At 28.0% G+C, this 14,105-nt stretch overlaps 1 protein-coding gene across 3 annotated transcripts in view; it reads right to left on the bottom strand.

Moving 5' to 3' along the window:
* Positions 1–13,674, bottom strand: part of LOC108004427 (cyclin-T2) — a 21,691-nt gene extending 8,017 nt beyond the window's left edge. Inside the window, exons 1-7 of one of the 3 annotated variants that reach the window (XM_017067321.3) lie at positions 13,529–13,674; positions 11,482–11,692; positions 11,281–11,404; positions 11,045–11,090; positions 9,412–9,502; positions 9,117–9,314; positions 6,103–9,030 (exon numbers count right to left, since the gene is read on the bottom strand). In XM_017067321.3, coding sequence (XP_016922810.1) covers positions 6,103–9,030; positions 9,117–9,314; positions 9,412–9,502; positions 11,045–11,090; positions 11,281–11,404; positions 11,482–11,692; positions 13,529–13,674 — 3,744 coding nt within the window. Of the gene's footprint in view, positions 9,031–9,116; positions 9,315–9,411; positions 9,503–10,568; positions 11,024–11,044; positions 11,091–11,280; positions 11,405–11,481; positions 11,693–13,528 lie in introns of those variants that run through there. The other 2 variants (XM_017067320.3, XM_028664074.2) reach the window with 2 other exon arrangements.
* Between the last annotated feature and the right edge of the window lie 431 nt (positions 13,675–14,105).

The following is a 14,105-nucleotide window of genomic DNA, read 5'->3' as shown; positions in this document are numbered from 1 at the left end:
ATAAAAATCTATAGATAGGAAATATTCTTAAGTAATCCCTTGAATAATAGACCATTTCATTTCGGTAATATTTTTAAACTTCGAATACAAAAACTTCTCTCCGATTCAGTGAGCTTCATGTGAAAAATCTGATCATCTCTTTATCGTACTGTAAGAAACTAAAAGGCTATGTATCCTTAATCTGTCGTGTGTTTCCATCTCGTTAATCCTTGACACATAATCTATTTTTAATCCTATAAAAGTTTGTAAAAAAATTTCTCTATATTATACATTCGTGTACATACAGCTATCTGAAGTTCGCAGAAATGCCTTTTAAAAGGAACGAGCAACTTGAAGATATGCTCATCGATTCGATGCAAACTTAACAACAAGCTATGGAGAATTAAAAAAAAAAAAAATAAACGTCGTTACATCGTTCTTCTAATTTTTTTAACATTAGAATTACCAATTTATTTTATATATATATAGATTATATTATATAAATATATTATATTGATATCCTGATTAAAAAATTTGTTAATTCCAAATTTTTATTATACTACAAAAAAAATTTTTTTCTTTTTTTTTATATGAAACATATTTCTTTTTTTAATTAAAAGTATTTTTATAATATATAAATTTATATAAATATAAAATATTAATATATTAATATAATTTGTAAGATACCTTTGGAAAATAGATTTTAGAAGTCAAAACAATTATAAAAATGTCGATTAAAAAAATCTATTCATGTATCTATTCATTAAATTATAAAGAATTTACATTATAAAAAAGAGCTGGAAATAGAACGAATGAGTGATGAAAATAGATTTTATTCTATCTTAATAAAAATTTAAATTATAATTTGAAAAATAATTCTCAACCGACATTTATATATATTTTTATGTTTGTTTTAAGTTCTAAAATTGATCCTCCAAAAATATTTTACAATATAAAAACAAAAAAATCTAATATTTGGTAATTCTAATGTTGAGATTCTGATGTAGACGAATAATATACGCAATTTTTCGTTAATGATGCTGAATAATTTGAGAGAAATTTATATTTCTAATGATATAGTTGCAATCTTTGTATTAAAAATAAATAGTTAGTATACAGAACCATATTTCTACTTAGTTTCAAAATATAATTTCTATAACCTATTTTATTTTGAAACTTAAAATATCACAGTAAAATAAAATAATAAATATTAGTGAGAAATAAATTTTGAATTGTTTTCTATCTTCTATAGAAAGAGATATGTAAAATTTTATATAAAAGAATATTTAATATAAATGGATACATTTTTGATTAATTTTAAACATGTCAAATAATATTTAATCGACATGATAAAATTGCAATAATATTATATCATTAATTTGTATAACATTCAATATTGGATTGGCAAATATTTTATTTGTGTTTTTTTTCAATATATTTATATTGATGACATAAATACAATAAGCTCCGAAGAAAGTATAATAAAATTACTTGAAATATAGCAGAAGATTATTAAAAAAAAAATTTATATTAAGAAAATGTAAAATAATAAAGTTTCTTATTATTACACATGGAAATAATTTCAATTCCTTTAATCTATTAATTAGATGAATTTTTAATCAAAAATTCATTATCACATGGATTTTAATTAATTTTAATTAGATTTATCTTAGATTCTAGAATATGGAATAGAAATATCACGATGTATTTAAAAACAGAAAATTCCTGAATAAATAAATTATTAAATTAAAAAAAATAATAATAAATTATTATATAAAGAAATTAAATTTTTTTCCTAATAAATCAAAAGCAAGCAAATTTTTTAACCAACCCAATCTTTCCAATAATGAAATTATATCTTAATGTGCAATGCATCATCAGCAATATAAATATGTTAAATCACACAGCATCATCAATTAAAATCATAACATATAATTCAAAAATGATCAATTATGAATATTTGTTTAAATTTTGATGATATTTTGATAATATTCTAATTCGGATACGAGAGAAAATGAATAACGCGATATTAACAAATATATATAGTCGTCGTATACTAATAATAAGAGCAAATTCTATGAAGTCTATCAATTATTTCACTTCACGTGAAGAGCATCTAATCATAATTATATTCCGCAATCATTGTTTAACAATCTGTACTTTAACAAATGGCCGTACAAACGTATCGGTATCATTCAAGAAAAATTACGTAGAAATAGAATGTCTTGAAACCTAAAGACAGTCATATCAGAAGTTGCATTTTTTTGAGCGGTCATATTCAACATTCTTCATTGTTGTTCGAATTTAATAAAGTTCATTCCAATGCAACTTCCTATTTCACGCAGAAGAATATAATAACCCTTTGCGTTCCTTCTGTGAATCCTAAGATAATCTAAATATGCTATAATATTGATACATTAAGCATTGTACTCTAAATTTCTTTAGATTTAATTAAAGATATATGCAAACGTTACATTGGATGGCGGTTTCGGTGCTAGATTAAGAAGGAAATAGTATCCAGAATAAGAAGGGAAAGTATACAGTAAAGAAAAGCATAATATTAGCTTAAAAATTAACTTCGACTGACTGACACGAAGCAGCAAACAGATAAATCGGACTGCAAAGGGTTAGTCGGAAATTATTTTGTTAATATTATTCATCCGCATATAAAAAACAATGACAATTTGATACAATGTGTTAGTTTAAACAAAATTATATGTATCTTTACAAATATATATACGTACATCTTCAAATTCGTATTAATAATACATTTATATTTTCTGAGCACTCTCATCACTTTCACTGCATATAATATACATTAATTCTTTTTTCTTTTCAATTATTATTATTTTTATTTATTTTTTATTTTTATTTTTATTTTACTTAATTTTATTCCCTTAAGTAACTTTGTAAGTTGTTCTAACCGTTTATATAAGATGTGTCTAAAAAATAATGAGACTAATTCCATGCAAATCTACGATATTGTATAAAATATGAATAACATATATATCTCTTATTTTATTTCAGTATCAATATTAACTTGATAGAGCTAATTATTATAATTATAGAATGTGATTTAATGAAAATGTCATGAAAATTAAAGAAATATCAAGCAATGCGTAAATTGCAAGCACAAATTCTTAATGATATTTATATGATTAGAATTCATTCTAAATAAAACCTTAGAAAACAAAATTTATCCTGGATAAATATGAAATGAATTTATGATTCTCATCACATGTAATCATTTGACAATTAATGATAATGTTAAAATGATTGGGAATGAAATAAATTCATATCATCACACTGTTTATTAATCCACACTTTGAACATGCGAAATTTGTCGCAAATAATTTTGAAAAATTTTATTAAAAAAAAAAGAAATCCAGAAGTTTATATACTTTGATCTTTTTCAATATATAGAAGATAATTCAAAGTAACACGCAATGAAACATGAATTTTTGAATATAATTCAAAAATAAAACATCAAAGTGAAACACACAAGCAACTCACCGTACTTAAGAAAAATAAAAATGAACGAATTGAAAATGAAATACCAAATAGATAGAAAGTAAACCAAATATTGTTGTTGCAAGATTTTGAAAAATTAAAAAGAAAATATTCAATTAAAATTGCTAAATTTAAATCATAACATTAGGATAATATGCTTTTTACGAATTTTTTCATCTAAAAAAAAAAAAAATTTCTGTTTTTTTAATATTCTGTTTACTCTGATTTGAATCGATTTTTTCCAATCATCAAAATGTGACTTTTCTTTTTTTCCAATTATCAGTCGCAAGTATAATATAATCATTTGGTTGTGATCAATGAACTAAAACGAATTCCAAAGAAGATTTTTTCCAGCAAATCAATGATAACACAGCTTTTCGTAGAACTGTTTTGAAAGAGATAAGATTAATTTATCAATAGCAGCAAATATTTTTAGTCTCATTAGTTTCTATACACACCTTACATATCCGAAATCAACGATTTTAATTTCGTGAACGCAACACTGTGCACACCACCCTTTCTCCGAAACCCTTTGCCAGCAAAGGAATATTTTTCTAACTACTAAAGACGAGTTTTATTTAAAGTAGTTTTGCAAAGATATTTACTCTTTGATTATCGTTACCATGATACATAAAGGAAAAAAGAAGAAATAAAATTAAGAAAGACTACTTTTTCTCGATTCTTTAACATTGAGCATTCGTTAATTAAAATCTATCGACGTTTGACCATAAGCGCAAAATATAATTACCTTTTCATTCTCTGGCAGTGTTTCGTGCATTTATCTTCACGACAACTTTTTCTTATTTTTCTTGTTCCCATCTTTTTTTTTTTGAATAAAAAATTAAAAAAAGAAAAAAAAACAAAAAGAAAATATTACTTCGAAGAAAATTAGTAAATATTCTTGAAAATTATATTTTTTATATTATAGAATTAATTAAATTGAAGTATAGATTAAAATAAAAAAAATGATTGTCGTGAAATTCAAGGACCTACCTTGAAAATATCTCACGAAGTATAATCGAATTCTCAATTCACTTGACAAAGAATGATATAACCCAAAAACTTCTTTGATATTTTAAGATAAAAATCTATTTTTTTTTTTTTTCGTTTTCTTCCTATGTATAGCATGTCATTTCGCGACTTCGTCATCTTCCTGATGCAGTTACTTGATCTTTCCAAAATCGCGAATAGCTCGCAATATTATTTTTTTCTTTTTTATTCTTGAACGAAGGCTCACACTCATTAACTACTCTAAGGAGATGCGCTACAGGTACAAAGGTGGAAAGATCGATAATTTGTAACACTAGGGGAATAGAGATCGTACGATGTCATGCTGCTACTTCTACCATTCACAAACTGGAAGGGAGAAGAAGAGAGGATAGAGGCAAGGTGAAAGTGTATTCCTTTAAGAATAAAGATTGATTCTATGGGAATTTACAGCCACTTCCTCTTCTCGTTTTACATCCTATTATTTGCTTCTTTCCAAAAAATTGTTCTAATATTTAATAAAGAATATTTAATAAAGAATCTATTGAAGGATTAATCTATACCTTTCAAAAAGATATTTACAAATATAATGATATTTAAACTCAATGTATGCAAATACATTTAAATATAAAATCATATTAATTTTATATTATGTTAACATGTTCATTGCAGATAGGATTTTCTTATTATAATAATAATACAAATTCTATACTTTAATAAGTAATTATAAAATTTTATATATATGCTATATATGAATTCATATAATTTCTTTTTATAATTTGTTGTAAGATTTTTAATTTACATTACCCGCATTAAAGCCGGTATCGTACATATTTTAAAGGTAAGTACCGACTTTGGTTCGTATTGTACACAATGTGTTAAATATCGAATTTTGAATCCTAATATATAGAATTCATATGTAAAAATATTGCACAGTTACACATAATACCTGTGTAAAATATTAGCTAACATAAAATAGAAATGAAAGAAAGAAGACAATTGCCGGATAAAACGATAACGAAGCAAGAAGTGGCTGTATTATTCTAGTTTGGAAACTACCTTTGAAGTCCACTACAAGACAGGATTTCCGTACGAACGTTATTCCGGTGGAGGAGGTGGTGGTGGTGAGGAACTAGGAGGTGGTCCGCTCGGCAATGGCGGTGGTGTCTTGGGTTCCTGCCGAGCAGACGGAACTGGGATCATGCTCTGATTGTGTCGTATGTTCGGTGGTAACGATGGTGGTGGTACGGACGTATCAATGGCACCATCTGGTGTCATGATAACGTTACCCGCCGGATACATTGGGTATTGTTGCTGATATTGCGAGTAATACATGACAGGATCGTAAATGTATCCGGCAGGATTGAATATTGAGGGTGGCGGATAATTAGCAAAGAAATAAGAATCTGGCTGCGATTGATTTACATGGCCAGCCCTTGAGTAGCCTGGATCACCACGAGCTGAGGATGGATGGGGATGGTGTGGGTTACGGGCATTGTTACTATTGTAGGTTTCTTGCTGATAGTAGCCGTCGCGCTGGCCGGGAGCACTGTAATGGCCCGCCGATCCTGCTGGTGGTGGACCACGCCCGATATACTGGCGGCCGCCTCTACCGCCTCCACGTACCTTGTTATTGCTGCCTGAACTATAATGTCTGCCGTTCTGCCGCTCGCCCGGTCGATGTTGTCCGTAACCCGCCGAAGAGACCTGTGATTGCTTCTTTGCTGGTGGAACACTAGTTGGACTCTCCTTCATTTCAGAACGATCGCGTTTTCGATTCTCATTGGCGAACTCTGCAGGAACGATAGTACTTGAACTGCTTGTCGTCGAGGGTGCACCGGAACTTCTCGAGATCCCATCCGTACGAATTTTGATTTTTAACGGGGCCTGAACGACAGAATGGGCCGGCGAACTCGACACACTGTCGGTACCTTTCAGTCGTTCCTTAGGAATAATAATCTTGATACTTGTGTTCTGAGGAGATTTATTCTTATCAGTTGGCACTGTATTTCCACCAGAGTTTCCTGTCGATTCAGTACTTAGATTTAATTTATCTTTAGGAATTGTAATTTTTATAGGTACCGCAGGTACAGCCTCTTCTCCCTTCTCTTTATCTTTATCCCGATGTTTCTCTTTATCTTTGTCTTTGTGTTTATGTTTATGCTTCTCTTTGCTCTTTTCTTTGTCTTTATGTTTATGTTTTTCTTTTTTCTTTTTCTTTTCACTTTTGTGATGTTCCGATTTCTTTTCTTCTGCAGGAGGTGCAACTGTTATAGTTGTCGATGTTGGGACAGAAAGAATGGATTCTGTAGTAGTTTGTACAGGGCCAGAGATAGCACTTATATCAACAGTCGAAGCTACCACAGGTTCGCTGACCGATGATAAAGACAAACACTGATTTTGAGCAGATTCTTGTTGCGTAAGCATCATCGAATGAGATACAGATGACTGATGTTGTGGTTGTGATGTTTGTTGTTGAAGTTGCTGCTGCTGCTGCTGTTGTTGCTGCTGTTGTTGCAATTGTTGTTGAAACTGTTCTTGATGAACTTGTTGTGACGGTATTTGATTAAATGGTTGCAATAACGATGGCATAGTTGGTAGAGGCTCTTGAAGCAGAGCACTTATACTTTGAGCAGATTTCATTGGTGATAAATATTCGCTTTTAATTTGAGAATGTTCAGCTTTTATCGACATATCTGTCTTATAAGATTCCTTTTTAATTTGGAATTCTTGAGGTTCTTGTTTTACTATATTATTGATATCTAATCCATTTGTTAAACCTTGCTGATTCGAAGAAAGTTGTTGATGTGTAGGTACTGTGCCAAATCGTGATATTGTTGGTTCAGAATCAAATGGTTTAATGAGTTCTGGTGGTTTCATATCGTTTGCAATTTGTGTAGCTCTGCCATTCGCCGATGGATTGTCTCTAATAGGTTGTATCAATTCTGGTACTCTACCAAGCATCTTAGCAGCTTCAAAACTGGATGTATCATCCATTTTTACTTTCACTTGTTGTCCACTTTCACTAGTGCTACCTGTACGATGCCGTTTATGGGACGTTGTGGATACATCGCTAACCGATCGTTTAATTGTTTGTGTTTCTTGTTGTAAACCTGGTGGACTTGCAAAAGGTGATACTATATTAAAGCCTATCGATGTATCTGGTACACGTTCTTGTTTAGGAACTTTTGCAGCCGAAAGTGGCGTCTTTTGTTTAGTTTTAGGTCTCTGTGAATGAGATTCCCGAGGCGTTGGTACTTTTTCTGGACTGAATAATGATTTCGGTTTACTAGGAGGAGTTTGTAATACATTCTGTTGAATATCGGACGAACTTTTATCTATATCATCATGTCGCGGTCGCTTTTCAGTTTTTGGATCGTCAAGATTATTCAAAGATGCTAAACTTGATGATTGTGAATTACTATTTTTAATTGTATCCTTTAATATCTGAGATACACCATGAGCAGTATGTTGACTGGATACTGTCTTCGAAGTTAACGGTTTCTGAGTAAGTAATGAAGTTGAAACCGAACTACTCGGAGATTTTTCTTGCGAAAATGAACTTTGGCTAGTACTCAATTTTACATCAGTTGTAATTGAACTTGTACTAGTCTGTAATTTATCTGATTGATTATATTTTGTATGATGTGATGGCTTCTGTGTATTTGAAGTATAAGTTACATCAATCGTTGGTTTTGGTGGAGGTAACGGTTTCTCAATAAGTTTTCTAACCTCCTCACATCTCTGTTCCAATGAATCAGATTTTCTTTGTCGATCGATTCTTGTTGGATCTGGATATTTATATGGTTTTTGTTCACAATCTTTTCTATGTTCTACGAGTTTATGCCTTGGATCATACATTCTTTTATCATGACCTTGATGTTTATTTTCTACACCACTTAATCTGTGTACACTATGATTATTATTACTAAGTTTTTCTTGTATATTTCCATGAGATGTTGGCTCTTGTAATGCTCCAATATCTGATCTATGAGTGGAATCATTTAAAGAATTATCCAAAGTTGGTTCCTTCGGTACAGCATGACTGTGAGAATGGAGAGTACTACTACTACTACTACTACTGCTACTTGTACCAGTATTTGAATTGTACTCTCTTTGCAACCTTTGTCTATTAGGATCGCGTCTTGGTTCTCTAGCTTGAGTACACGAGTGCCTCTGAGGTACTGGTTGTCCAACTTTTATATCTGGTCTATGATGATGATTATGATGAAGTGTTTTCTGTCCAAGAGGCAATGGATGTTTATTTAGCACATTTGTACTAGATACAGGTTTATGGTGATGTGAATGATGCTTATTAATATCTGACACATGACTTTGCGCAACTGTTACTGGAGCTGATGCCTTCTCTCTTTCTAAACGTTCACGTTCTTTCTTTTCTCGATATTCCCGATAATCTACAGGAGGTCTCGCAGGAACAGGAGCATTTTGCTTCTTTTCTTCTTGTTTCTCCGTTTGATGAGATCGATTTGTATGAAATGTGGGTCCACCATCGACCGTCGTCGCAGGAGACTGTACCTTGCGAGGTTCCGCATCCTATAAAATATTAAATAGAATTTATATTAATTTTATTATGAATTGATAATTGTTGTAATAAAATTTAATATGATATAATAACTTACAAAGGGTGAATTTGGTAAACTAGGATGATTAATGCTTGGACTTTGATTTGCAGATATGCTCATTATTTTTCTTTTTAATCTTGATGGACATTTATCAAATATATGAAGAAATTCGGCTGTAAGTTCTTGTAAAAGTTCCGATGTTACAGTTCTATCGACGTACCAGAACCAATGCTTCCCTTCAGTACTTTGTGGTATCTATAAACAAATAACCATAATATTGAAATTAATCAAATACTTTTTACGGGAAAAATGGAATTAAAATATTGCTTTATTAATATATAATAATATATACCTCCCAATTAGACCATTTACATGCAAGATGAATACAAAAACAGGCGACTACTGTTGGTTTGTATTGCAGACACATGGTTGTCAGGTGTAAACTGAAAAGGAAAAATTTTTCTATAAATCAACATGAGAACAACAATATATTTTAATTGATATTTTTTGGTGAAATATAACCCAGGGCATAAAAAGAACTGTACTATAAAAACAATGTACTAGTTCCATTAAACATGGGTAATATCAGAATAAAATTAGAACGAATTTTTTACGAATTATTGAAAATAATTAACAATATTTCCAATTATAACTTTCGTAAACGGAATTCAATTCCAAAGAGTACGTTTCCAAAACAGTTAAAAAAGAGTATATCTGAATGTAATACTTTCAATATATCCGAATACTTGATGAGCTATACAAAAATTTCTATATAGGTATTATTATTTAAATAAATATTTATGTAATATTTTTCTATGTGATAATATAAATGTAAGCCCTAAGACATTCTGTTACATCATAACAAATTTACCAAAGTTTGCTCTAATATAATCTCATAATTCATAATGATAAAAATTATTTTAATTCAGTAAAATATTTTAGTTAATATTAAATTGTATATAAAATATTCAATATTGAAATCAATTTATTAAATTTTTCTTAAACAGAAAATATATTTAAAATAATATAAAACAGTTTATAAATTTAATGTATTTTCATTAAAAATTATTTCTTGATAAAAAAATATATATATTAAATATGATATAATATTATGCAATATATAGAAATAAAATTTTTATTTTTTGTAACAACAGAGATAAATTAGGGCTTAACTTGCACTAATACTTTAGTCACAATTATGATCTATTTAAATATTATCCGAATAATAATATTTAAACAGATTATAATTAGACTGCATACCATACCATGGATTACTAATATAAAATATATTCTAATAGTATGGTTATTTATCTTTTTTTTGAATTGTTATGTAAATGTTTTTGGACATTCACTCATCATTACACTACTTTCACATTCATTTCATTCATTCTTAATTTGTTTTGTGCATCTACAGCTTAAAAATAAGTGTATATAAATATAAAAATAAAAATTGGACAATATACCGTAATGTAAGAGAAAACGATCAGTCCTTAAGAATATTTCATTTACCTTCAATTAAGCAATCCTCATCGTGAACTTAGTTTACGAAATAAACTTCGTTTCGCTTTGGCATACGTTCTCTTTAGAATCAGACATTACCGCGACTGCAACGCAACATTCCTCCCCAAAAGTTACTGTTGACATTTAAACATTCGCATTAGAATTTAGAATAAAATATGAAATCAAAGTAAACTTTTGTATACTAAATTTTTATTTTATATTCATACTTTAATTAATAATTAAATTTATTCTTTTTGAATCAAAAAATCTATTGACATATTTTTGTATTTATAAAAAATATAATAAATATTAATAAATATAACTTTATTTCACGTTTACTTTGCTTTCTAAAAAGAAAATAGGTCAGAATGTTGCGCCAGTGGCTATTGCCTGACAGTCTTAGTTTGGAAATATGCTCCAGCTGGCATCTATTTGACCAGAAGACTGCTAAGAGTAAGAGATACTAGGAAATAATGTGTAGCCACCTGTTAGATGCCATGAAGTATGAAGTCTGGGCTAAGTCCTTGCTCGCTGTAAAAAGAGTTAAAATAACTGAATGAAAGTTTTTATTAATTATATTTGAAGATCTAATAATTATTAGTAATATAATAATTTATTGAATTATTTAAACTTACTATTATAATAAAATTTTCATATAAAATATAAAAAACTAAAATCTAAAAAATAATATTATATAAATTTCCGAACATAATTTAAATACCTTTAACCAGTTGACAACATCTAACAACATGTGTGTGGGGATGATCAATGGCGACATCAAACCCCAATGTTTGCAGTAGAACATTTTCATTGAAAACCAAATCTTGAGCTTGCTCAAGATATTGCTGTGAATAAAATAAATAATTTAATACTTATATTTATTACAAATATGTTAATATTAAGTTTAATTTCTTATATTTACCTCAGATCTGACATCAGGTGAGGGCTGATCTCTGTGGAGACACATGTGAGCTGTTTTGATAACATGTTCTAACTTGCGTGGTTGTTCTTCGACTTTTGCTGCCAAAAATAATGCTGCTGCTGCAATTGCATTCCTGTGGAAATGTGACAGCGAGTGGAATACGTAAAACCTGTGCATATATACTATTGCTGTGTTGATACATAATTGTGACCTATATTTATCTAATTAAGGAAAATATATTTAATAAAACATTATAATTAATATATTATTAATTGCATAATAATAATTATAGATTGTGATTTTTTTTAATTATAAAAGTTTAAAAATTTTTGTGCTATTCAGTATAGATTTATTTTAAGAATTATCATTTCTTCTTAATGCATTTCGTCAATTATATTTCAATATAATTATGTAATTATTTCATATAATTAAAAAACTTAAATTATTTAATGTTATAATAATATGCAAATAAATAGAATAATGAAAATAATACATATATATTACTTTAAATATTTTTCATTGGAGTATTAATCATATATATATATATATAAATTTATATAATTATCTACTATTCAATATTTTAATTTTAATATTATAATTAATTTAAATAAAAATTATTAAAACAATAAAATTGATTAAAACATAATTTAATGATTTCCTTTTAAATAATTAAATCAAATGGTAAGATTAAAAAATAGAGGCTACAATAGATTATATGTAAAAAATTTTATTTAATTTGCTTATTACATTAATATGAAAAACTTAATAAGAAAATCACAATTTTAAAACATCAATTTCTAAATTTGATTTAATACTTTATTTATATATTATATATTATGATCTTCATCTATGCTTTTTATTATATTATTAATTTTTATATCTTATAGTATTTATTATTTTATTAAAAGCAGAATATATCAATTAAGAATTCAAACTAAATTATAATACAAAAAAACTTAGAATACAAAAATAAATATTACACTATATATTATGTATTTTATGTAATATAAATATTATATATAATATAAAAATAGTTTATACTAATATAATTATTTTTAAAATTATTATTTCATTAATCTCTCATATTTATAAATTTTTAATTTAAAATAAAATTGAAGATTATGTTGAAGTTCTCACAACTGGAAAGATAATTAAGACATTTATAACTTTCAAATATATATCTGAAACATAAAAATATTATAGAAAATATAAAAGTTTTCTATATATTATATATTTGTAAAAATATTCTATAATATATTTCTGAAATAAAAAGTATTATTATATATCTGTATAGTCTAATTAGTATAAGTTTAATATAAAAAATAATATAAATTTTATAATTAAATAATGATCCAATATATTAAATATTTTATTTTAAAATACTATTTATTATATGTTTATTAATTTAAAAAAATATTAGCAATATATGATAATTCAATATTGATAAATTTGCGTTAGTTCTGATCATAAACATTACTTACATATACATAACATACATGCATATATGTATATATATAAAAATTAAGATATAAAAAAAGATATAAAAAATAAAATATACTTGCATAAAAAATATAAGCAGAGATTGTAGCTTTGGTTGGTAATACTGTCAAATTTAGCTTAGCAAACAATGCTCTTTTCATGACCCTATTCTTTGTTCTCCTTCTTCATCAAAAAATTCTGATGGTCACTTTAATTCATTCATATTATTTTATGATCAATATAAAAATATTGAATAGCACAAAAATTCCGAAATTCATTGTATATTAAAACTAACAATAAGAAGTTCAATATGGAGAATCATAATCATGACGCGTGACCTCTTCTTTTGCACGTCACTCATGTTTACAACACGTTATAATTTTTATGTTCCTTTCGAAATGTGAAATATTAAAAGATCAGTATGAAGAGAATATAATCACATAATTGTATATATTCTTTTAAAACAATTTAAACGAATAGGAGAAAAATGAACAGAAAATGATTATGGGGATAGGGGGTAAGGGAGGTTGAGAAACACGCAACTAAACATGCACTTTTAAAAGGATACACCACAAGCCGCTGTCCCATATCCTGAATGAAATTCGCTGCCTGCTGCCGGTAGCTAAGTTCCTTATCCGCGTCGATGCCGCATCTTCTGCTCGGCGTGTTTGTAAGCTGTTCTTTCGTAAAGTACCATTTTTCGTCAGCCGCCATTTATATGTACACACAACACGGTACTAATGATGCGCACTTCACGGCGGTCGCGATGGTGGCGGCGAGCACACAAGGCATGCACAACAGCAACACGTTGAGAACTTCACGTCACTACGCTAACCGGAAACTCCCCTCCAAATTCATACCCATAGAACTTTTCACAATAAAACAATCACATATTAATTATTAAATAAATAATTTTATAATGTTGTTACTTTACTTCATAGATATTTAATTGTCTCTTTTATAAATTACTTTTTATTTATTTTATGTATTTTGCATTTTATGCAAAAGTTCCATTTTGAATTCCGGAAATAGTATCTTCTTTTTTTAAATTATTTAATACGTATCCAACTTCACGGCACTGCTTTAGAATTATGCAGTAGATGAAAAACCAACTTCAGAAATTCTTCAGTACTTTTATATATATA

Source organism: Apis cerana, linkage group LG14, assembly GCF_029169275.1.
Source record: "Apis cerana isolate GH-2021 linkage group LG14, AcerK_1.0, whole genome shotgun sequence".
NCBI classification, from domain to species: domain Eukaryota; kingdom Metazoa; phylum Arthropoda; class Insecta; order Hymenoptera; family Apidae; genus Apis; species Apis cerana.
Note: the sequence above shows the minus strand (reverse complement) of the source record. Positions and strands in the feature narration are given on the sequence as shown.